At 55.6% G+C, this 24,417-nt stretch overlaps 1 protein-coding gene across 1 annotated transcript in view; it reads right to left on the reverse strand.

Moving 5' to 3' along the window:
- The window catches only part of CACNG4 (calcium voltage-gated channel auxiliary subunit gamma 4), a 56,699-nt gene extending 32,492 nt beyond the window's left edge, over nucleotides 1-24,207 (reverse strand). The window contains exon 1 of the mRNA XM_027047845.2: nucleotides 23,901-24,207. Coding sequence (XP_026903646.1) covers nucleotides 23,901-24,120 — 220 coding nt within the window. The 5' untranslated portion in view covers nucleotides 24,121-24,207. The remainder of the gene's footprint in view (nucleotides 1-23,900) is intronic.
- Nucleotides 24,208-24,417: the final 210 nt, after the last annotated feature.

Here is a 24,417-nt window from a genome sequence, read left to right on the forward strand (position 1 = left end):
TGCCATGTTGTGAACCACCGGGGGGGGGGGGGGGCATGTGGCAAGTAACTGTGGGCCAAGAGGCCCCTGGCTGGTGGCTAGCAAGAGACCAGGGCTTCGTTGTACGTGGAAACCAATTCTGCCAACAACCGGTCAGCTTGGAAGAGAACCCCGAGTTCCAGAAAGCCCAGCTGGCCCGCACTCCCGATCCACGGAAACCGTGAGATCATAAATCCGCGTTGTTCTAAGCCCCTAAGCTTGTAGGTGATTTGTTAAGAAAAGCCTAGAAAGCTAATACATTTCTCGTCTAAACAAGTCCATGTAGCTTTCAGTAGCTCCGTCTGGTCTTGAAAATAGCCATTGACCCAGAAAGAAATAAAAATATTCATGTTGCCTTGGAAAATTATTTCAGCTCTCTGAGAGTCAGTTTCCCCAGTTGTAAACGAGGACAGTTAACGGTGCCGACGTCATAGGGTTGGTGGGGTGGGAGGGTTCAGTGAGATGATGCGTCTTCATGCTTAGCCTACAGAGTGAGCTCTCGACACACAGCTGCTAACAAAGTCACATTTCTCTTATTTCAGGTTACCCACTCTTGGAGCGTGACGCGAGAAACATTGCGGGAGGCTGGCTGACTCGGTGGTTAGCGGCAAGGCTGAATGAGTTTTCCTGTTTCGTTTCCGAGGCCCTCTGTAACAGAGCACAACAAACAGGATGATTTAAAACCAAAGGCATTGATTCTCTTATAGTGCTGGAGGCCAGAGGTCCAAAATCAAAGTATCGATAGAGCTCTGCTTTCTCGGAAAGAGCAAGGGAAGAATCTGCTCCGTGCCCTTCTCTTCGCTTTCGGAGATTGGCCTGCAATCCTCGGCACACCTTGACTTGTAGCTCTGTCAACTCAGTCTCTCCCTCCAGCTTCACGGGACCTTCTCCCTGTGTGCCTCATCTTCTTCCAAGGACCCAGCGATGTGACTCACGTCACACCCCGATGCTGAAGACCCTGGGAGTAAAAGGCCCTTGACCTCCTCTCTTCTTATCCAACTCTCCAGCCTCTTCGATGCCTTGCATATGATGGAACCAGAAATGGGAAGCCTCCGCCAACGAATTTCTGCAACGTTCTGGCCCGAGGGAGGCGCTCCCCCCAGTGATGTCCTGTATGTCTCGGGACTGTCTGGAGAGTGGCAGGGACCATGTGCCGTTCTCTTGCTGTCCGAGTGGCAAGAGTCAAGAGCCAAACGAGTGACGGAGGTGGCAGGAGGCCAGGCTACGTGCGAGCTCGAGGGGCAGATGCCACAAAGTCCCTAACGACGGACATGGATTTCTAAGGACGACAGTAAAAGCTGCTTCCTCACTTCAAAGAAAAACGGGCGCTGCAGATTCCGGGGCTTTCTCTCTTCCCAGCTCCTCTACCCTCTGTCGCGCTGAGGGCAGCGGAGGAGGAAGGCGCATCTGTCCAACGGCTCCGATGAGCAGACCGACCGAGTCACTCTGAGCCCCGATGCTTGTGCTCCAACGTGGTTCTTCCACCATGGCAACGGGAGGGGCTGGGCTACAGGCATCATGGGCTGCAACGCTGCTCTCTCCCTCGGTGCAGACTTGTGGCATGCACAGACCGGGGCGCGTCCGTGCAGCAGGCAGGTGCCATACGTGGACCAACGGTAAACACTGCTCATCACCTGCACCGGCAGCTGAGAGGACCGCTGCATCCCAGGGAACTACACTTCCCAGGCTCCTTTGCCCATGGTTTTCTGGGTCGTTTTGGCCAATAGGAGGCTCTGATGGAACATGAGAAGGTCCAAGGAAAGAAGTCAGGGTATTTCTTTCTCTCTTCTTTGGACACTGTTGGTGGCGGCTACTGGATCCCCTCTGGGGGTCTGGCTCCTTCTGGAAAGTCCTTCCCTTTGTGGTCCCAGTTTCCCCCAGGAGCCAAGCACTTGCTGGACGGGCTGGCCTCTGGTAAAACCACCTCCGTGTGTTTTCATTTCATGCAGGGGTGGAAGGGGTTTCCCCTTGTTGCTCACATCTGGATGCCTCCTGATTCCCCCACTTGGCTTCTCAGCTCTTTGATCACCTGGGAAATCGACTCGCTTTATTAAATTTCCTCCGTCTGAAAGACACAGAGTTGCTTTGGTTTCTCCTGGACGGACCCTGACTGGTAGAGTAACAACAACGACCATTTATTAGACACTTAGAATGTGCCAGCAACTCTTCCGTGCATTATCTCCTTGAATTCTCACAGGGGTAGAGAATAAGGATGATCTATTGCTTCCATGTTGCAGACAAAGAAAATGAGGCTCAGAGAAGTTAGTTAACTTGCCCAAGGAGAACCCTCCATTTGGGCCCAGCGGTAAGGGAAAGAACACAAGCTTTGGGGCAAATCTCATTTTACCCCCTTGGTAGCTCTCTGAGCTCAGGCAAGTTAGCTCGTCTTTCTAAGCCTGCTTCCTAGTTCTGGAACATCGTCATCACCCCAAGTGAAGAACTTCACTCCGTACCCACTAAGCAGTCACGTCCATCCGCCTCTCCTCTGAGTCCCTGGAAACCATTAATCTGCTTCCTGTTTCCATGAATATGTTAGACATTTTGTATAAATGGAAGGATACAATATGAACCCGTTAAGAGTTGAATTGTGTCCCCCTCCCTTTCCCCAAATTCATATGTTGAAGTTCCAACGCCCCAGAACCTCAGAATGTGACCTTGTTCGGAAAGAGCTGTTGCAGATCTAGTTAAGAAGACCGTTAGGGTGGGTCCCAATTTGATATGACTCATGTCTTTATAAGAAGGGGAAATTTCGACACAGGCACGTGCACATAGGGAGTGGGCCATGAGGGAGATAAAGACCGAGATCTACAAGCCAAGGAACACCACAGATTGCCAGCAGAAGCTGGGGGGGGGGGGGGGAGCGGGCAGGGGGGACCACGGAACAGATTCTCCCTCACGTGATCGGGACAAACCAATCTGGCCGACACCTTGATCTTGGACTCCAGCTCCCTGAACTGCGAGGCGATGAATTTCTGGCGTTCAAGCCTCCCAGTGTGTGGGACTTGGGTACGGGGCTGTGGCTTTCGTGGCTGGCTTCTTTGACCTCACATAATGTTTTCAGGGCTCACCCATATTGTAGCGTGGCTGGTCTCCGTGTTCCGGGCTTAGCTCGAGAGTGTTGATAGCGAGGGGTCTCTAGACAGTAAGTGGGCAGCGACGTCCTCTCTGCTCAGGACGGAGATGTGACTAAGGTGGGGGCGCCCAGCTGCCATGTGCGAATTCACCAGGGAACATAGCTGAGGCCACACCTACGGGATCTTGGGGTGCAGAGCTACCCACGTCTCGCTGAGGAAAGGTATCAGCCTGTGTGGCTCCTCTCACCCCCCCAGAGATGTTCCCGGCTCTCACCTGCATCCAGGGGCTGGGGGTTGCCTCTCAGTGTGGAGGGCAGGAGCGTGGCATCCAGAGCCCGACTGAATATGTGCAAATCCCAATGCCAGCCCTGTCGCTTACAGGCCCTGCCACTTGTGACAATTACTTCAACTCGCTGTGCCTTGGTTTCCCCATCTGCAAAACGGGGATCATCAAGTGATGAAAAAATTAGCGAAGGCACCAGAGCCTTGGTAGGGTCTCGTCCAACCTGTAATGGCCTTGCTATTCCCCGCGTGTCCCCGTGCTCCGGCCTGGAACTGTCCTCGGAGGCCCCGCTCACAAAGTCTGCTGTTCCTCCCAGGGGTGCTGTCCTCCTTGGTGACACATCATTCGCCCAGCACCCCACCCCCTGCCGTGATGGGTTCCCCTCTGCATCCCCACATCCAGTCTGTCTCCGAGATGGGCGGGATCTCATCTGCGAGATCTCTGCTCCATCCCATCATCCTAAGTCAGGGACCATCACCCTGGTCTGGACTTTTCCAGTATTTTCCTATCAGGTCTCTCTGCCTCCAGCCATACCCCGTCCACTCCATCCTCTGTAGCAGAGACACCGTGAGCTCTCAAAACACAAGTCAGAATCTAGATGCCACCCCCAGTGGAAGCCTTAATGGGCAACACTTGCCAGGAGGGCCAAATGCCGGGTCCTGAACATGGTGTGCGGGACTCTAGCTTCCGGCCCTTTCTCCACCCCACCCCCCACCCCGATCCCAGCTCCTGGGTTTCCTCTCATATTGGGCCTTTTGTTTCAGTGGTCCCAAATTTCCTCAGCATTCTAGAAAACACCCCGTGTTCTGTGCACCCCCCGTGGCTAGCTCAGGACCGGGGACACGGTAGGCACTCGGTGACTAGGGAATGCCTGTGTGCCTGTGCTGGTACTCTGTCTAGAACCCTCTTCCTCTCACGTTCTTAAGGAACTCACGTTCATCTTTCAAAACGGGCTCAGATGACCTATTGTCTAGAAAGACTCCTATGACCACACCCAAGGTGTCTGAGGGTCTTCCCCTCCCCATCCTGAGTGGTGACAGCTCCCTGAATATGCATTGATCATCACACTTCCACAAGGAATTCTAATGCATTTGGCTGCCTCTCTGTCTCTCCCCTCCCTGTTGGGCACTAATTTCCCCTAGGAACGGGCAGGACTCTCTTTTTCACTCAGGTGCTCAATAAAATGTCTGCTGAAGGATGAACAGAGGAGTAAATGAATGTGTGAATGTGGCTCTGTATGGTCAGGTCCCCCCGACTGCAGACTCCTACATGATCTGCAACACACAGCCAATGGCACCACCTCTGGGAAGCCTTCCCTGACTTCCTCAGACTGATGGGGGTCAGGCCCCTCTGGGATTGATAGACCACGCCAGGGATCCCAGCAGAGCCCTATCCACTTTGGGAGCAACCCAAGCGCAGTCCTCGTGGTGGCCAGAAGTATCCTCTTGGAACCTGGGTGAAAGCCGCTGCCCCAAGCTCGCCGGTGCTTGGGTAAAAGGTTAAATCCTTACTGGTGGCCACAGGCCCCTCTCTGACCAACATCGCCTGTCCCTGTTCTAGCCACTCAGGCCTCAGAGAGGCTTGAACAGGGCTGTGATGCTTGCTGCCCCCTCTGCCCTAAACGACTGTCCCCGAGACCTCTGCAGAGCTCACCTCCTCACCTCTTGTAGGCCTACTCAACTTCCTCCTGCCAGTGGGGCCCTCCCCCACCACTCTCCTGAGTTTTCTTGCTTATTGTCCCCCGAGACAATATAATCATTATGCGAATTGCTGTTTTGCTCACTGCTGTGAAGGAAACTTTGCCCACCATCTAGAACACTGCTTGGTGAGTGCTAGGCACTCAGTAAATGTTGCTGAATGAATGAATAATCTTTGAGTGCCCAGCACTCAGTCTGGGGTCTGGTTTTTAAATTGTCAGTAAGTATTGGGGGGCGGCGAGGAAAAACAAAATTCTCAGTAAGTAGTTGGTGGATTTGAATAGAGACTCGGAAATACTACTGGTGGGGCGCTGGGGGCACATGGGGCAGCCAGGCAGGGCAACAAGTGACCTCTCAGCATCCCAGTTGCCTGGCCGAGAGAGAGAACGGTTTCAGAGAAGCAAAGTCACTCTTGGCCCCTGGGCCACACCCTCCTCACCCAAAACATATCAAGCTTCTGCTACCCTTAGGACCAGCCCTTGCTCAGCAGGTGTGCTGGGCTCAGGGAAACATCTCCGTAAAGATGAGGCCTGTGTGGGGGTGAGTCGGGCACCCTGGGGTGGGCGCAGGCTCTTCTCAGAGGAGGTGGGTACAGCACCGTGTACCGAATGGTGCACAATGCAAGTTCAAGTCATCTCCGCCTCCCCTGCTCTGCCTTCTGAGGCTGACAGAGCCCATGTCTCTGCAGGGGTGAGAGAGTTCCATGAGAGACTCTAGATCAGGAGGCATGCACAAGTGGGAGGCCTCATCACCTCCGAATCACGCAAGCCCCTGATAGGGGAACATCTTTTTCGTCCAGCGGGGCCCAAGCAGTGTTCCCGAAAGGCTGGGTGCAAACATAATTGCTGAATGAAAGAACAAATGAATGAATCACTGAGTCTCCAGAACGTAGCAGGGGCTAGGTGCACAGATTCCCAGTGAGTATTTGTCTGTTGGATTGACTAGACCTGAAGAAAACACAGGCCAGCAGGTGGGGATCAATGGTGGCAGGTAAGGGCTGGTGACAGGCCACCTGAGGGATCTTTGTCACCCCTGTATTTGTTTTTTTTAAAGCTTATTTATGTATTTATTTATTTACTTATAAGGAGGGGAGGGGCAGAGAGATGGGGGGACAGAAGATCTGAAGCAGGCTTAGTGCTGACAGCACAGAGCCCAATGTGGGGCTCGAACTCATGAACCATGAGATCACGGCCTGAGCCAAAGTCGGTTGCTTAACCAACGGAGCCACCCAGGCGCCCCTGTTTTTTTAATTGAGGATAATACACAGAGACCGATCCTGAGCGCAGCTCGATGAACCTGTGTCTACATTCGTGTAACTTCCATCCAGATCAAGATACAGAACGTGGTCACACACATGCCTGGGGCTCCCTCTTGCTCCCTCCTGCCCCAGTCAATTCTCCACCATGAGGAGGCACGTCGCTGACTTCCATTGCCCTGGATTAGTTTCGCCTGCATCTGAACTTGATATGAATGGAAGCCTCCGGTCTGATCAACACTGTTTTTCTCTCCGCTTTTTGTGAGCCAGCAGTTGCCACGTGAATGCCAACAATCGGAATCTGGGTGTGAAAGTCGGCTGGCAGGTGCTATCCCCTGCGAAACGCGGGCTGTGGGGGTTTGAAGCGCATGGTTAATGTCTCCTTAGAGGAGCTGTCTTGAGCAGAATGATTTTCAGCTTCTCTGCTGAGAGCACCCGATCTTGAGAGCCGCCTTCGGTCTGACAGCAGAATCTTTCCTCTCCAGGCTGCATGAGTCAGACTCAGAGCCCGGCATCGTGCACCGTTCTGGTCACGATGCTGTGCCCACCTCTTCCGAGAAGGCTGCCGTGCCAGCCCGGCTCACAGCCAGCATCTGGGAACCACCGAGCTGCAGCTGGGGGACAGGTCCTGTTCTCTCTCGACATCCAGCCTTCCTCCCCACCAGCAGCACAGCAGCCTGGGTTTTGGCCCCTAGACCCCCAGGCTCCTTATGGACAGTTTGGGATATTTACAGGACACAGAGCCACCCAACGCCTCCTCTCAGGAAGACGGAGGCTGCTCTCTGCCTCGACATGCGGCAGGCATGGGACAGTTTTTCACACGGGGCCGTGGAAGGAGCTGGAAGCGAGTTTGGGGAGGCAGAGAGCAGGGCGCACATGTTGGCCTGCGTCCAGGGTGGTGAGCCTGCCTTAGTCTCTCCACCCCCGCAAGGGAAGTGTTACACGCGAGCGTGCTGTAAGGAGACGGACTCCACAAAGTGCCCACACATTACAGGTTCTCAGAAGTCGCAGCTACTGCTGTCACAGCTCCGCGATGAAGGGGATGGGATGTGAAGCTAGACCGCCCGACTTTGAATTCTGTTTTCACCACCTGTTGGCTCTGGGGCCTACGGCAGCTTACTCAATTTCTCCACACCTCAGTTTCCCCATCAATACAGTACAAGCAGTGACAGTACCTACATCACAGTGAGGAGTAACTAAGTCAACGTATAGAAAGTGCCTTGGGGGCGCCTGGGTGGCTCGGTCGGTTAAGCCTCTGACTCTTGATCTTGGCACAGGTCATGATCAAGCCCCGTGGTTCGTGGGGCTGAGCTCCATGTCGGGCTCTGTGCTGACAGTGCCCGGATTGGGATTGTGCTTGGGATTCTCTGTCTATCTCCCCCCCCCCCCCCACTCATTCTCTCTCTTTCTCTTTCTCTCTCATTCAAAATAAATAAGTAAACTTAAAAAAAACTTTCTAGGGGCGCCTGGGTGACTCAGTCGGTTAGGCGTCCGAACTCAGCTCAGGTCATGATCTCATGGTTTGTGAGTCTGAATCTTGCGTCAAGTTCTGGGCTGACAGCTCAGAGCCTGGAGCCTGCTTCAAATTCTGTGTGTCTCTCTCTCTGCCCCTCCCCCACCCACACCCTCTCCCTCTCTCTCTCTCTCTCTCTAAAATAAATAAACTTAAAAAAAATTTTTTTTTAAATTTCTAAAGAGCTTGGGACAGTTCCTGGCACATAGTAAGCACCATGTAAGTGTTTGTGCACACGTGCTCTCTCTTTTTCTCTGTAATATACCTGATTAACCAATGGCTCATTAAATAACTACTTAAATAGTGTTAAACCACAGCTGTTATGATGATGAGATGAGATGACATATGGAAAGTTCTGAAAAGGATACATTTAGTGCCTGGTACACAGTAAGTGTTCACTAGATGTTCACTCTTATTTAAAAAAAAAAAAAATCGTAATTTGGATCCTACGCAGAGAAGTAGGAGGGAGAGTGTGGGGTGGGTAAGCAGGTGAGAGGAGAGGGCCCCAAGGGCACCCAGGGCAGGGAAATGCTAGCCTGACACTTCATGGGCAGCACAGCAACCTGTGATAAGTGGGGAGGGTCTCCCGAGGGTCTCTGGACCCCAGCCCCTCCCAGAGCGCTCTGCACCAGGAGCCATGCCATGAAGGCTTGTTGACTGACAGCCAGAAACGGTCTAGAGAAAACAACCAGGTTTAACCACAAAGAAAACAAACAAACAGAACCAGGTGAATTTCCTTCCCGATCCTTCAGAGATGGGAGGATTGAGGGTGGACATAAACACCACTTCCAAGAGCATAAAGGACTTTTAAGGGCGGAAGACGAGGGCTTTGTTTTCAGCTCCAGGAAAGACTGCGCGAGAAGGAACAAACATTACTATCAGAGGCTCAGCGATTTTGATGAGGATCAAGGAATAATCGTTCCGTCTAAGACTGGGCATCTCAGCCTTGGGCCGCTGGGCTTGGGACCTCATGTTTGCCTCTGGGCATCATCTTGCACCGCGATCTTAGCTAAGCCCGCTGCCAACGGCTAAAGACAGCACTGATGAGCATCTGGCCGCAGGGACCCCTGGGCACTGACAGGCATCGCCTGGCATTTGAAGGGCCAACTGACTCACTGCCCCAAAGAGCAAGGTGGTAGTGTACAGGTCACAGTGGGAATCGCCTTTCCTCCAGTATTTGCCACGCAAAGACTTTTTCTAAAGAATTTACACGAACGGAATTGGCAGTGGAAAATATTGGAGACAGAAGGACCCTTTATTTTAAAGCATTTTGAGGACTTCTTGGTGCAATGAAGCATGTCTAAACTTGCCATGGGGGGATTTTTCAGAAAAGGGAAGAGAAGGGGAGAGGAGGGAGGGGAGGAGAGGGGAGGGGAGAGGAGAAAAGAAAAGAAAGGAAAGGAAAGGAAAGGAAAGGAAAGGAAAGGAAAGGAAAGGAAAGGAAAAGAAAAGAAAAGAAAAGAAAAGAAAAGAAAAGAAAAGAAAAGAAAAAAAATTCTGTTCAAATGTCACTGGATTCAGATTTTTATTTTATTTTATTTTATTTTAATTTTTTTTAACGTTTTATTTATTTTTGAGACAGAGAGAGACAGAGCATGAACAGGGGAGGGTGAGAGAGAGGGAGACACAGAATCTGAAACAGGCTCCAGGCTCCGAGCTGTCAGCACAGAGCCCGACGCGGAGCTTGAGCTCACGGACTGCGCGAGATCATGACCTGAGCCGAAGTTGGCCGCCTAACCGACTGAGCCACCCAGGCGCCCCTGGATTCAGATTTTTAAAACCTTAGCCAGCCTGACTCAGGCAGAAAAATTCTCCCAAAGGAACATTGCATGACACAGCTTTTTATATGAAGCATTTAGTTTTACATATGTGATAAAAGTTTGTCAAAGCATATATCTGGGTTTTATTTTCCTTTCGCTCACTTTTGGGGTCAGTTCGGGTACTTTTATGGTATGAGATGGATTTCTAGGAATGGAAAGCGAGTGTGTAAATTGTGCCTGTGGGAAACAAAATCTCAACTATGGACAGCTCACAGAGGCTTTCGTCCAGGAATCAATTTGGTTAGTAGTCAGGGGTGGCCTGTAATAAAACACTGACAAAAGGTGACTGGGCATGATGGCGGGGAGTGTGTGTCTGGATGAGTTGAAGAATAAAGAGAACAAATACCATCAATGCCGAATGAACCCACGTACCCATTCATCTGTCTGAGGGCTGGAGACTGGACCCGGTGCTTTTTAAATTTAAATATCAGGTTTCTATGTTCCCCGCCACCCCCTGCAACATAACGGAAAATTTGAAAAAGATAGAAGCAGGCAAAAGAAATCACGCCTAGTTCCCACGACCACTACGTTAATATACTGGTGAATTTCCTTCCAATATCTTTTTTCTGGCCTCCTAGAATAAACCGAGCCCTACTCACATCTATTGTACCAGATGACCTTTCCAGCTTCCACATCTATGGGTTTTTGACTCACTCAATTTGCTACTTAATAGAATTCTCCCCATGTTTAATAAACCTCCCCAAAATCACAGACTTAAGAGAATACATTTTTATCTACTAAATGCCTCAAGAACTTTCAAAAGTCTGCCTTGAACAGAAAGCAGGAGAGAGTTTGTGTGCTTTAAATATGGCACACTCTTGGGGCACCTGGGTGGCTCAGTCCGTTAAGCCTCTGACTTCAGCTCAGGTCATGAGTTTGTGGGTTGTGGGCTGGAGCCCCACATAGAGCTCTGTGCTGACAGCTCAGAGCCTGGAGCTTGTTTTGGATTCTGTGTCTCCCTCTCTCTTTGCCCCTGCCCCACTCGTGCTCTTTCTCTCTCTCAAAAATAAATAAATGTGGGGGGAAAAATGGCACACCGCAAAGGGAAAGGGGAAGAAACAGAAATACAAGGCAGAAAGCAAGGAAAGGAGGGAGGGAGGGAGAGAGGTGGGAGGAGGGAGAAGGAGGGAGGGAAGGTTGGGGGCTAGGAAGAACAAAAAGCTTGGGATTGGTGGGATGCTCAGGAAGGGGACCCACAGGTTGGCCGGGTGGGTGTGGTGATTATGGGGACAGTGGGAGTGGCTGCAACCCAAACAGGGACCCCCGGGACACAGCCACCAAGTAGGAAGAGGAACTGATCCATGTGAAGGCGGAGGACAGGCCAGGGGCCAGGACGCACACCTCCCGGAGGGACCGAACCTCAGGGCCATGGGCCACAAGGGGCCGCCAAGGTGGAAGGACAGAGACCCTGCACACGGTTAAGCAAACGGGACTCTTCGCCCACCAGGCATCTGGCCTTGCCTCACACGCAGGAATCCGTGGGCAGAAAGACAACAAAAGCTATTTTTCATGCAAGAGGAGTTGGACATCAGGAAAAATCAGAGCCCCTTTGTATGACATGCCAAATTGCTGAAGCGAGAAAATGTCTCGGGCGAGGGCTCAGATGCGAGCCGGGAACAGCACGCTCGCCCAGGGGAACCCGGCCGTCAATGTGCGCTTGTTATCGGGGCTTTTCAGAGCGAGGGCCGGAAGCGAGCGCGGGGCGGCCTCCCCCCATCGCGTGGCAAAGATGAGCTGGTGACACGGCCTTGGCCGGACTGTCTGGCCCCTGGAAGGGAGCCTGGGTGTCCTGAGATGTCCCCGAGGAATCCTCAGGGATCCGTGTTCTTCTCCTTGCTTGTGCTTTGGGGTGGGGGCTCGGCAAAGACCCTCTTCCTCTGAGACCCATCCTCACGGGTGCTGGTGGGGGTGGGGGGACCCCTTCCCGTTGCCCCCACGTGCAGGGCATTCTCTGGGTTAGTAAATGCCAATCACTACCAGGCATTGCACACTTTATTCCTGGCTCATCCCGGCTCCTGTGTGCAAATCTGCACCGAAGGTGTTGCTAACACCCCATTTTGCAGAGAAAGCAACTGAGGCTCACAGACACTGTGAAATGACCGGCTGGTGGCCCCACAGTTAGCAGGAGGCGGAGCCTGGCTTCAAACCCCACTCACCCCCGCATATGAACCCTCTGCCCCGCCCCCATGCCCTCCTTCCTCTCCAAGAGGCCGCTTATAACAGCTGCTGGGTATTTCAAGTCCATTGTGAAGCAGATGTGTGTGGAACCCCGCGTGTATTTTCCTCTCTGGATCCTCTTGATGACCCCATGAGACAGGTCTGGTTAGAGTCCCCAGGAGGAGGACCCCACATCCAGGTGTGGTCTGATGCTCCCCACACCCTGCCCTGTATGATGCTGCCCTCTTGCCTCCTGTGGGGTTCCCCGGAACCAGAGGGTAAATTCCCCAAGGGCTTTCTGTACCCACAGTGCGAGCACGAAGCCAGGCACTCAGCATATGCCCCATAAATGCTTAACAGTGACAGAGTTTTAAGGAATACTGCCCTCTAAGGCAGCCCCTGGCTTTGAGTAGCATTGGGGGTGGCCCTTGGAAGAAAAAAAGACAAGAAACAGGTGAGGTCTGGTTCCAGCACCCACCTCCGCTCCCCACCCTAGCCGCCAATTTCAGTGCAACCCCAGGACCCTCCAGCACCAGCTTCCCTGTCCTGTTTTTCTCATCAAAGCCTCTTCTCAGGGCAGAAGGACACTCAGGAGAGGCTGTGTCATGTATGGGGTCCGGTGCAAAACGAAAAATGCAGACCCTCTTGTTCAAGAGTGATCAAGAATTCAAGGAGGGTGTCAGCAGAGCTCTGAACACACAGACGAGCTCCGAGTCCCCAAGTCCCCAGCCCTCGAATACAACCCTGGTGACCACAGTCATTTCACATCCTTTGCACATGACCTGTTACTGGGGTCTGGGTTTTTCTAGGACAGTCTTGATTTTAAACGGTCTGCATCTCCCCCTGCCCCACCAACTCCTCAAACAAGCAAGGAGTGCCGAAATTTCAGGATCTCCGTAACACCTCCTGTGCTACTCTTACAGCCTCGACAACAACAGAAAACCTGTTGCCTGCTTTTTATCGAGTTTAGGTTCAGAAAATACAAATGCCACAGCGCCATGGGTCCCGTGGGGGAACCGAAGGCACCGAGGTTCAACATTGACAGCCTGACATCCCATCACAAGGGGGAACTGTTTTCATCCACCCAGCAGATGATTTCCACATCTGTGTCTCCGGGCCCGCCCCGCCTCATCCCTGCAGGGTGGGGTGGTCCCCCACCCTGTGCACTCAGTCCTTCCGTGTCCAGCTCTCCTGTCTCCAGTCCCCCTAGGTTCCTCCACTTTGGTTCTGTGTCTCGGGGAATGGCTCCACTGCCTGGGGCGGGTGTCTATCATTGTATCTCATTTTACAGATGAGGAAACTGAGGCTCCGAGAAGCTAGGGAATTTGCCCAAGGCCGCAGGGAATGCAGGGTAGAGCAGGATTCGGATGCACGTCTCTTTGACCACCTTTGCCAGCCCCCGTCCTATTAACCATCACGTGGACTTGGTCCAGATATCACCTTCCATCACTCTTTTCTTCTGGACAGTGAAGCTCCCAATGGGGGCTGTCAGAGAGGCCAGTGGGGCCGTATCTACAGGGTTCGGACATCGGGGAATAAGCATGACTTGACCACAAGTGGGTTGCGGGTCTGTTGAAAGGTGGCAAGCTGGGGAAGGATGTCATCTGATTACAGATTTTAATTTTTTTAATGTTGATTTTATTTTTGAGACAGAGACAGAACATGAGCAGGGGCGGGGCAGAGAGAGAGAGGGAGACCCAGAATCCAAAGCAGGCTAAGCACCGAGAGGGTGGGAGAGGAGTCGTGGAGAGACCACACTGGCCACCAGCAGCACATCTGACATGTGAGCAGCCACCTGCATGTGGCTCCTGGCCAAGGTTGTCAGGGTGAAAAGAGGCCAAGCCAATAATGTTTCCACGAAAGGCTGCCTGAAGTCCTGTCCCCTCTGCAGTGCCTCTGTGGGAACCGCCACTGTGTCTTAACAGCACCTTCCCAAGTCTCTTCTTCACATGACCCTGGGAGGGAGGGGAACAGAGAGATGAGGCAGGCAAGAGGGAAGGAGGAGAAAGAAGGGAGGGAAGGGGAGGCAGAAAAGATGGAGGGAAGGATAGGTATTGTTTGCCCGTTTGCCAGACAAGCAGATGTGAGGCTCTAGGAGGTTAAGGGACAAGCAGAAGACGGCTCAGATGATCAGTGACAGAGCTGGGATCAGGCCACGGGTCTCCTGACTCTCATTCCAGTGTTCCCACAGCCCAGCAGCCTGTCCTCCTGCATCACAGCCCGGATCCCGCCACCCTGGAGTTCACGGCCGTGGCCCCATTGCCTGCCAGGAGGCGGGAAGGGGGGACGCTCGGCCTGGGAGGCTGCCATCCTCGCCACGGGGACCACCTTGACGGCAGACCCTATGTCGACTCCTAATTGAGATCCCCCCGGTTCCGATTTCATGGTTCACAGCAGCCCCTCGGAGCGGTTCTGCCTCTGCGAGATGATGGCACCATGCTGTGCTCTCCACTGGCCCGAACAACCCCAGGGAGGCCCAGCGTCTCCTACTCCCAGACCCTGGGGGCCTCTGAGCGGACCCGGGGCCTCACTCAAATCGGCTGCAAACTTTTTTCTTCTGGGAACATCTCCAAAGTCCGGGACGCATGGGGATAGGGAGAAGGCCATCCCACCTTGAATATCTACAAGATGCCAGGCACCTTGAAGGTAATTCTGCACATAACCCTTGGAAAGATTTCCCATGCGATCTTTGCAACGATCCCAGGGGCTAATATGCCCACGCCCCTGTCTTACCATGAAGGAACTCTAGTTTAGAGGTTGTCTGACAAGTGGCAGAGGCTGGGCTCAAACCCGGGTCCGTGAGACTTCGGGCTGGCCGTCCCATGCTGCCACTTCCGTGTGGCCTAATGGGGGCCCGAAGGGTGAGCTGGGATGAGCGTCCAGCCCTGTGTCTCTCCCCGGGGGGGCGAGGAGGTGACAGAGAGCAAGAACGATGGCAGGTGAGCCAGGGAGGCCGAGCAGCTGTAGTTAATCGGTTTTCTCCCAGGCTCTGAGCTGGGCTTGAGTCAAGAGATTCCCCACGCCCACTCCACACTCTCAGAGACGGGACAGTGGCCTGGGAGGAGGAGGGACACCTGGAGAGCACTCTGGAGTACCTCTACCTCTGTAGGCTCTGCGTGGTGAGAGGCACAGGAGGGTGGATGTTGTGTGACAGGCCTCGCTTCAGGTCAGCAATCCTTCGAGGTGGGGGAGGGGGGAGGGCGGCTGCAGTTAAAATCCAAAGCCTAGGGCGCCTGGGTGGCTCAGTTGGTGGGCGTTTGACTTCGGCTCAGGTCATGATCTCACGGTTCGTGGGTTCGAGCCCTGCATCAGGCTCTGCACTGACCGTGCAGAGACTGCTTAGGATCCTCTGCCTCTTTCTCTCTCTCTCTCTCTCTCTCTGCTCCTCCCCAGCTTGCACCCTCTCTCTCTCAGAAATAAACAAACATTGAAAAACAAGTTATAAAATCCGAAGCTTTACGAGCCGGTGCACAAACTCTGCGGCTGGGGGCATACGTGCTCAAAGAGCCCAAGGAGGGAGCTGGGGCTTGCTTCTTGGGGGAGGCTGGCTTGAAGGATGGACAGAAGTCGGGGGTGGGGGAGAGTAGTGCGGTGACAGAGAGATCCTGATGTTTAGGGTAGCAGAAGCTATCAGAGGATTCTTTTGACCCAGGACCCCAGCAGGGCGGCTCCCAGGCCCCATCCCGGCCCCAGGGAAGCAGGAGGGCAGGAGGAGGCCTGATGCCAAGGCCACTTGAGGCCAAGTACGGAGTCACAGTCTGCCGTCTTTGAGTTGGGGTCATGCAGGGGAGGTGCTGTCTACTTTGCAGAATCCCTGGAGCTTCCCTCAGAGGGTCGTCTGGACCCCGGCCCTGTCCTGACACTGTGGAGTGCCCTCGAAATGCAAAGGGGCAGGGATGGCTAGCATCCAGCGAGAGATATAGCTACCAGGTGAAGGATGACCTTCAGGCCTCCTCACAGCCCCCTACTGGAGGTTGGCAGCTACATTCATCTGGCTCCTGGCCTACACTCGGGAACCTGGTGGAATACAGAGGCCAGGGGCAGGCCCCGAGTCTCCCCAGGGCTGTCCTGACGAGCATCGTGTTTGGGGAGCGCCTACTCCGTACGTGTGCACTGGCCACTTTCACATCTGCTGTCTCATTATTTTCCAGACACATGAGCGACTCAGAGAGGTTAAGTAACCTGCCCAAAGCTGCACAGCTACCTGGGAAAGCTGGGATTTGAACTCAAGTCTTCTCTCCCCAAAACCTGGCCTCCTGCCTCTACCCCACGCTGCCTTTTCAACAGAGTCTATTAGGATGCAACAGAAGGACACATGGAATTCATTTGTCCCAGGCCTCTGTGACAGAGACGATCTGGCTTCCCTTCAGCAGTGATTTCCTTTATTATGTGCACACTGGCACCTTACAGTTGGTCACGCTCTCCTCTCTGTCCCGGCCCCAGGAAGTTCAGAGACAAGCATGTGGCCCATGTCCAGCAACACGGCCGGCCTTTGCAGCAGGCACTTTGTGTGCTCAATCGGACTCAATCGTCACCTTATTTTCCTGCTCTTGTTTCTACTTCCGTCCTAGTGCCTCACCTACTTTGCTTTTTCTTTTCTTTTTTCTTTTTTTTTTTAATCTTGTCCCTTTCTTCCTTTCTCTGTTTTTTGGTTGGAGGAAGAAGAACTAACCAGGGGAGAATCACGTGATGTCATTTTCACAGCTTTGAAAAGTTTTTCATACGGAGAAATTGATGCGTGAGGAAAAGAACGTCTCTCATCTGGCATCATGTCCTGACTTGCCGCTCAGGAGAGATGTTCTCTCGCAGTGCCTCCCGGAGCACCACGGGGGTGAAACACAAGAATTGCGGGGGGGCCTGGGCCTGGCCCTGGGGTTAGGGCCAGTCTGTTCTCTTGGTGAAGCTGTTCCCGGGGATCTGGCCCGTGCACACGCGTCTTTATTGGAGTGTGTGTTTGTGGGTTAACTGTGACGGAGCCGGTGAGCTGTGCCAACGAAGCCCTAACCAGGCCGCCCCCACACCCTCTCCTGCTCCGGGGGCTGTTACGAACGAACGAGCCAGCCGCCGTGTGACCTCGGGTGAGTCACTTTGCCTCTCCCGCCTCGAGCTTCCTTTGCGTCTTTGCTTCCAGCGTGTGAGGATCAGGGCACCTGAGCAGTTCCCATTCCCAGTGTGGACACATGCTGGGGTGTCACAGGCAAGGTACGGTGGGTCACCTGCAGCTAGTTATCTTAGGAAGAGAAGGCAAGTGGGCATCACGTAGGCAGAGGCCAGCTCACCCTACCAGGAGGGTTAGGCTCCCTCCACATTTGTTTTCTCGAAGAAAAGAGAAACGGGTGGAACTCCTACCGGCTGCCAGGAACTGGGTCTCTCCCGTCCCCCCTCCGAAATGACGCTTCCTTAGAGCAGTGGTTCTCTGCAGGGGGTTGATTTTGCTTCCCCCCCCCCCCCATCCCCTCCCCACACATGCCCAGGGGACATCCGGCAGCGTCTGGAAGTATTTGTGGTTGTCACAGCTTGGTGGCGAGCGGAGGGGGGGGGGGGGGGGCGGTGCTTCTAGTAGGCAGAAGCCAGAGAGGTTGTTAAACATCCCACACCACGCAGGACGGCCCCCACAACAGAGAACGATCCAGCCCAAAATGTCGTACTGAGGTTGAGAAACCCCGCCCCCGTGGTGAGGGGTAGCTGATGATGAACCCGAGCCCGAAACCCTCGGGGCTGTGATGACTCATGGTGGTCCTCCCGAGTTACTCTCCTCGGTACTTTCCAGCATGCCTTTTGGAGGTGGGCACGCTGCTGGCCAGTGCCAGATGTGGAACCCCGAGGGGTACGTGCTCGGTTTCCCTTCCCGACCCTGCTCTTTCCTCCGGACGCAGCACCACTGTCCCGCAGCTGCCGTGGCCCCAGATCCAGGCGGCATCCTGGGATTCCTCACCTCCTCCTCCCCATCATTCTCTCCACTTGTCCCCATCTCTGCCGCCGCCACTTGGCCCCAGGCCGCCAGTCTGGTTCTCCGCAACCATGACCAGACTGGTCTCCTGGTGGCCTCCCCTGCCTTCCAGAATCTCCACTCTCCACGTACAGCCGGAGGATCTTCTAAAATCATAAATCAGATCACTTTACTGTCCTCCCGAAACTCCCCAGAGCACTGATCCTAGTGCTGATCTCGAAGCCTCTCCTGAGCCCCCGCACCCCCGCACCCTCACGCGGTGATGGAGCCTTGCCCAGCGTCTCCTGCCTCGGGGCCTCCGCTTGCCTTTTCCTCTCCCTGGAAGGTCTTCCTGCAGTTCTCCAACAGCTCTTTCCTGTCCCCTTGACTGACCGCAGCCCTCCCCAGCCTCTCCCAGCACACCCTCACTCTGTTTCCCTCCTAACCCTCCCTAGTACCCGAAAGTGTCAGCTCCATGGGAATGCTGGCTTCAGGAGCGCAGAGACCGAGTCTATCCCGTCTGCGGCTGTGGCCAAGAGCCTCACACATCTGACACGGAGCGGGTGTTCAGTGAGCATGTGTGGAACAAAGGAATAAATGAATGGATGAATGGATGAATGAATGAATGAATGCATCAATGAATGGAGCCACCCAGGCGCCCCGGGAGACTTATTTTAAAGCGTTGCTGGTTTCCTACTGAGCCTTGCTGAAGCCCCTCACACGGGGGTTCTCCGAAGCTGGCTCTGTGGTGAGGCCATTGAATCAGACCACCAAGATCCCCAAAGTCGTCTCGGTAGGTCAGCTAGATCTAGTTAAAAGGATATGGTTTTCTCTTACAAGAAGAGAGGAAGCAGTGAAGAACGAAGCAGAGCATTAAGGGAAGGTAGACAAGAGAAGGACTGCCAAGACTCCTGCCTGTATGACTAGAGAGTGAGCACCTGTTAGGGAGCAGGGACAGGAATGCTGATGTTCCCCTCCACATTCATGTGTTGAGGCTCTAACCCCCCACCCCCCGCCCCGCCCCTGCCCCTGTGGGATTTGGAGGTGGGGCTTTGGCGGTGAGTGACGAGGTTTAGCTGAGGTCTTGAGGGTGGGATCCTCATGATGGGATTTAGCACCCTTATCAGGAGAGACCCAAGAGCTAGCACTCTGACCTGAGGGCAGAGTAACTAGGGGACCACCTGAAATCCTGGAAGCCGGCGCTCACCGGGGACCAAACCGGCTGGCACCTTGATCTTGGGCGTCTAGCCTCCAGAATTGTAAGAAATAAATCTCAAGTCACTGGGTTCATCGCATTTTGCTCTCTGGCAGCCTGAGCTAAGACAGCCCCTTACTTGCCCCTTCCCAAATCTGGGTGGTTCAAACAAAGGACATCCTCTGGTTGGTGGAAAGCCAGGCTCATCAGTCCGGCCTCCACGGTGATCCAGACAGAAGACATTCTGTGATCCTCAAGAGCGGTGACCATCTTAAGCCTCATAACCTCCATCTATGAAAGGCAGATAATATTCACCTCGAAGCGTTGACCATTGCAGGAACTAATGTAGTCCTGCCCAAAGGTCAGCCCTAAGGGATGGCTGTTATTATCAACACCGGAGGGCAAAGGGGAGCCCTGGGGAGAGGGGACTAGCTGGGGAAGGCCTGTTCTGGCTGCTCTCACTTGCCTGGGCCTCACTGGACAGGCTGCCTGTGGGTTATCGCAAGAGAAAATGAAAGCAAACACAGGAAAAGTTCCCAGGCTGGTGCCTGGAGCGCAGTGGGTGTGGAAAGGGTGCTATTTGAATCAAAAGCTCTCTGAAAGGTCCTATGTTGGGAGTTTAAGGCCAGCACCTGCCTTGAAAGGGTTCCAAGGGCCCTGGAGGAGGAAGCCCCGCCCCCAGGCCGCTGGGCAAGTGGGCGGGGACTGGGCGGGGCCTCGGCAGGCAGGAGCCCCCAGGTAGTCCCCTACGGCTGTCCCATCTCTCCCCTGGCCCCAGGGCGCAGTACTCATGGTTTCTTTTTCTCTGTGTGCTGTGTCGTGAATTCAGTCTGGTTACGCTGGTGTGAGAGATGCTGCCCAGGTGAGGGAGGTGGACATGACTGGGACAGAGGACTCTAGCCCTCAGGGTGGAGAAGGTCAAGAATCTCTCTGCACCTTCTCCCCAGCCGGTGCCCAGGACAGAGCTGGCACAAAGCAGGCACGGGGGTCAGCCTGGTGTCAAGGCTGCCACCTTCAGGCTCTGACAGAGCTGTGGTTGTCTGGGGTGGGGGGGCAGCTTCATCTCTGGGGAGCTTGGGAGGGGAGGGGAGGGGCGGGGCTGAGGCTGAATTTTGCCAGGACCAGAGTCCTCCTGACGGCAGTGCGGTGTCTGGGTCCCTCATGGACCCTGGCCTCCAGCGGCCCCAGCGAACACCCCAGAGCTAACGGGGCAGGGAGGCTTGGGCATGCTGACATTCGCCGCTGCCCTCTGGGCCCAGTCACCTCCCCTGTGTTTCCATGAGGTTTTCGTTCCCAGCACACAGTACGTGCCCCATGACTCTTGCTTCCACTCTATACCTTGCCTGATTGCAACACGCATTAGAGCTTGAACAAATGCTGCTTGGTGATACTTTTGACAGAAAAGTCCGCAAAGACTTATTACTCCTTTCCTATGTCCACCAGCCTGGGGCTGAGTGTCGCCAAAGACACAGAGGAAGAATGAGGTGGGGTCTTGGGAAGGGTGGGAGCAGGAGGCTGATTGTGACGAGGATGGGCTAGTCCAGAATGTGGTGGAAGAAGAGAAAGAGACAGAGACAGAAATAGACAAGAGAGGAGAGAAACAGAGGGAAGGGGAGAGGAGAGGGGAAGAGGGGAGGAAAGGGGAGGGGAGAGGAGAAGAGGGAAAGGAAGGGAAGGGAAGGGAAGGGAAGGGAAGGGAAGGGAAGGGAAGGGAAGGGAAGGGAAGGGAAAGGAAAGGAAAGGAAAGGAAAGGAAAGGAAAGGAAAGGAAAGGAAAGGAAAGGAAAGGAAAGGAAAGGAAAGGAAAAGAAAGGAAAGGAAGGGAAGGGAGAGTATGTTATACAATTTGGGCATCACTTGTACATTTTCTCTTCTGAATGCCTTCATGCTGCTGGCAGCCCAACCTCAGAGCTAGGCTCCACTGGGTAGTCAAGTACTTGGTTCTATTTTTAATGGCAACCCAGAAGCTGTTTGGGAAAGGGCAGGATGACATGGTGGGAAGAGCTTTGTTGTGAGACAAAGGCTCAAATCTAGCCCAGCAGCCTCCTACCTGGGTATCTCTGGGTAAGTGCCTTGCCCTCTCTGAGCCTCTGTACCCTCGGCTGCAGATGGGGGTGAAGACAGCACCCTCTCAGGGCTGTTGTGAACGTGCCATGTGGTAACATGCACAGGCTCGGCACGCTCGAGTATTTTGACTTGTCCGATAGACGGGCGGAGGGGTGAGACCCGGCTCTGGGGGAGCAGAGAGAGGCTGGGGCGATGTTGGCCCTGCTGAGGCTGTCAGACTGCACGGATGCCTTAAACACACAGAGGCCTGGGCTCTCCTGGCCCAGCAACATCATTTATGGGAAACGACCGGGAAACTGAATCCGCGGTTTGTGAGTTGCCAGCAAGAGCTTCGGAGTCCCACGGTCACAACCAGGGCTTTGCTGGCTGCCTGCTGCAGCATTTCCAGTTTCAGCTCAGAGGTTTGATCTTTGCATTGTTTTCCCCACGTAAAGCTTTGGGGTACTTTGCTAGAGAACAGGTGGAAATCATGCATTTGACACACAAAGCCAACACTGGGGTGACCAGGCCCCCGGGGAGTGGCTTGGGCTTACTGGGCTGCCTGGACCCCGGCCGGCTGGCAGGTGGAGGCATCGCAGACGTCAGGTGACTGTGCTTTTAGGAGATAAGCTGGCGACTTCCACCCAGGTCGAGGGACTGTCACGATAAAGCCAGCCACAACAAGGAATCCTGAACCTGCTCTCCTAGCCCTGGGTTGGTCCCAGGGTGTTCTAGCCTTTGGATGTGGCCTGGTTTGGCCCTCAGAACCCCTGAGCTGGGGGGGGGGGGGGGGGGACAGAGGCAGCTCAGTTCTTACGGTGAAGTCCCCCAGATGGCAATTCCCCACCCTCCCTCTGCCAGCAGAGCCAGCTGCCCAGATCAGCTTGGGGCTCTCTTGATGAACACTGAGTGCAAACGCTCCAGGCAGCTGGCAAGATGCTAAGTGAAGCATCAATCCTAATGAGGATGAGGAATTAATAAAGGAGGCATCCCAGCCACTCTGCAGAGGCCGGGCTTGCCACCGAGGAGGAGTGAGTTAGTTCCAGTCTCCGCCGGGAGACTGGAAGGCCTGGGGTCCACGTGTGCATCCGGGTGGTGACAGTGACATGGCTCACTGCGCCACGCAGAGCCTGTGGGGTAGAACGTGGGGGCTCTGCAGCCCCTGTTCTGTGTCTAATTCAGGTGCCATGGCAGGTAGTGACGTGGGTACATTCTCCAGATGAGAAGAGTAGGTGTTCGTGATCTGAACAACTGCACACCCAAAATGATGTTTTTCAAAAGAAAAGAGGAAGGTGTGATCGTGGGCCCACCGATCCTTTGTGTGCCTGTGTTTGGCAAACTATTGATTGCACATGCCCGCTCCTCCAAGATACCACTTAGCCCTGGCATTAAACTCCAATTGCAAAGGGCAAGGCAGCCTCGCTTGGGAGAGGTTGTGGGGGGCGTTGGTGGGCAGGATTCCTGTGCGTGCAGCCTAGGGGGAAGGAAAGGGAGCAAGTTCAACCTCGCCGAGCTTTACAAAGCCTCTTTTTAGCTGACTCCAAACGCGGCCAGGAAAAGGGCCATCTCTACCAACCTCCCTACCAACCTCCACCAGGATCCAACACCGCTGAACTATCTGCAGGGGCTGTAGCTGCAGTAAGGCAGCCTAGGTGTGTGGGAGAACTCCCCGAATAACCGAGGGGCGGAGTTAACGCACGGGAAAAGGTTACAGAGAAGAACGAGGAAACTCTGTCCAAGGATATCCGAAAGGAACGCTCCGCCAACTTCCCCCACTCCTTCTCCGATCTGAAAGCCAAGCCCGAGCGGCAGACCCGTCCACAACCTGGCTGGGACCAGACCGCCCCTCCACAGCCACCTGTTAGTTCCAGTCCCGCAGCGGGGCGGGTGGGAGGCGCAGAAGTCGGGCGCATTTCGCCATTGGAGGCGTCCGGACCCCCTCCCGCGGAGGGAGCGGTCCCCACAGTCCCGGGACACCCAATCCCGGCCCCCGGAGGCATTCCCACCTTAGAACACCTTCTACTCGGCCTCCTCGCGCATCTAGGGGCGCAGCGCCCCGCCCCTCTTGCCCCGACGGGGTGGCCACGCCCCTCCCAGGCAGTTCTCGGTCCTCGGGTAGCCCCTGCACCCTCCAGTGTCCGGCCGAGGTCTCCCGCAGCCTCCCTGCCGAGGGACCAGGGCCGAGGGCTTGCTCCCCTAGTCGGGGGGGGGGGGAGCGGGGGGCCTCGGTGACGCACCCCTCCCCTCCCCACCGAGCAGGGAGGAGCGGGTCGGGGCCCCGTAGAAGAGTAGGCGGAGGAGCAGGGTCTCGGCGGCGTCAAGATCCGGCGACCCGGTTCGCACCGAGCCGCTCGGAGCCCAGCCTCCACCCCTACCTCTCGGCCCGGGCCTGGAGCTAGCGTGGAGCGGCCCCGGCGCTCCCCGCCCCCGGCCGGCCCCGCCCCAGGATGGCCAGTTCCCATAGCAATCGCACAGACACCGGTTGCCAAGCAACCCCTCCCCCTCCTCCTCCCCTCCTCTCCGGTCGGCTCCCCCCAACCCCAGCCTCCTCCCGCCCCCACGCCATCCTCCACCTCCCCCGGGGGCTCCGGCGCGGCCCCTCGGGATCGCTCCGGTCTCGGGCCGCACGCGCGCGCGTGTGAGTTTCGGCGTGTTTCATTGTGCCTGCGTGCGAGGGGGTGTGCGTGTGCGTGGAGAGTTTGTGGGGTCGGTTGAAGGGACCCCGAACTGGTGCACAGCTGGCCGCGAGGGGACCCGCCCGTTCGCTCCGGCTCCTTTGTGTGTCGCGCGGAGCCAGTGCCGCGCCCACCCCCTTCCCGGCCGGCACCCCGGGCAGGGTGTGCGTGCGTGCGTGCGTGTGTGTGTGTGTGTGTCTGTGTGTTGGGGGGTGGGTGGGTGCCCGGGCCGGACGTACCTTCGATGCAGCACACCCGCCACAGCCCCGAGTGGGTGAGGTCGCCGCGGGCGCGGCGGGGCGCGGGCCCGTCGTCCATGGTCAGGTTGGTGCCGTTGCAGATGTGCGCGCTGGAGTAGAGCCAGTAGTCGGTGCCGATGGCGATGGCCATGAGCGAGAAGGCGGCGAAGGCTCCGGCCGTGGTCAGCAGCATCTGCAGCCCGCGGTCGCATCGCACCATGGTGGGCGCCTCATAGTCCGCCGCCCGCCGGCCCGGCCCGCCGCGCCCGCCCGCCCTCCTCCCTCCGCGCGCCGCTCCGGGGGCGCCCGGGCTGGGGTGGGGGGGCCGAGGGCCGGGGGGCGGCGCCGCGCTGCGCGCTCCGACCCCGCGCCCCGGGCGTGCCTGCGCTCGGGCCCCCGCCGGGGCTCAAACTCCGAGGCGCGGCGGCGAGTGAGGGCTGCGCGGGCCGCCGGGCGGGCTGGCGGCGGAGGCCGGGGGCTCCTCCCTCTCGGCCCGCCCTCCCGGCTCGGCCCGCGC

This window comes from Acinonyx jubatus, chromosome E1 (genome assembly GCF_027475565.1).
Source record: "Acinonyx jubatus isolate Ajub_Pintada_27869175 chromosome E1, VMU_Ajub_asm_v1.0, whole genome shotgun sequence".
Taxonomy (NCBI): Eukaryota; Metazoa; Chordata; class Mammalia; order Carnivora; family Felidae; genus Acinonyx; species Acinonyx jubatus.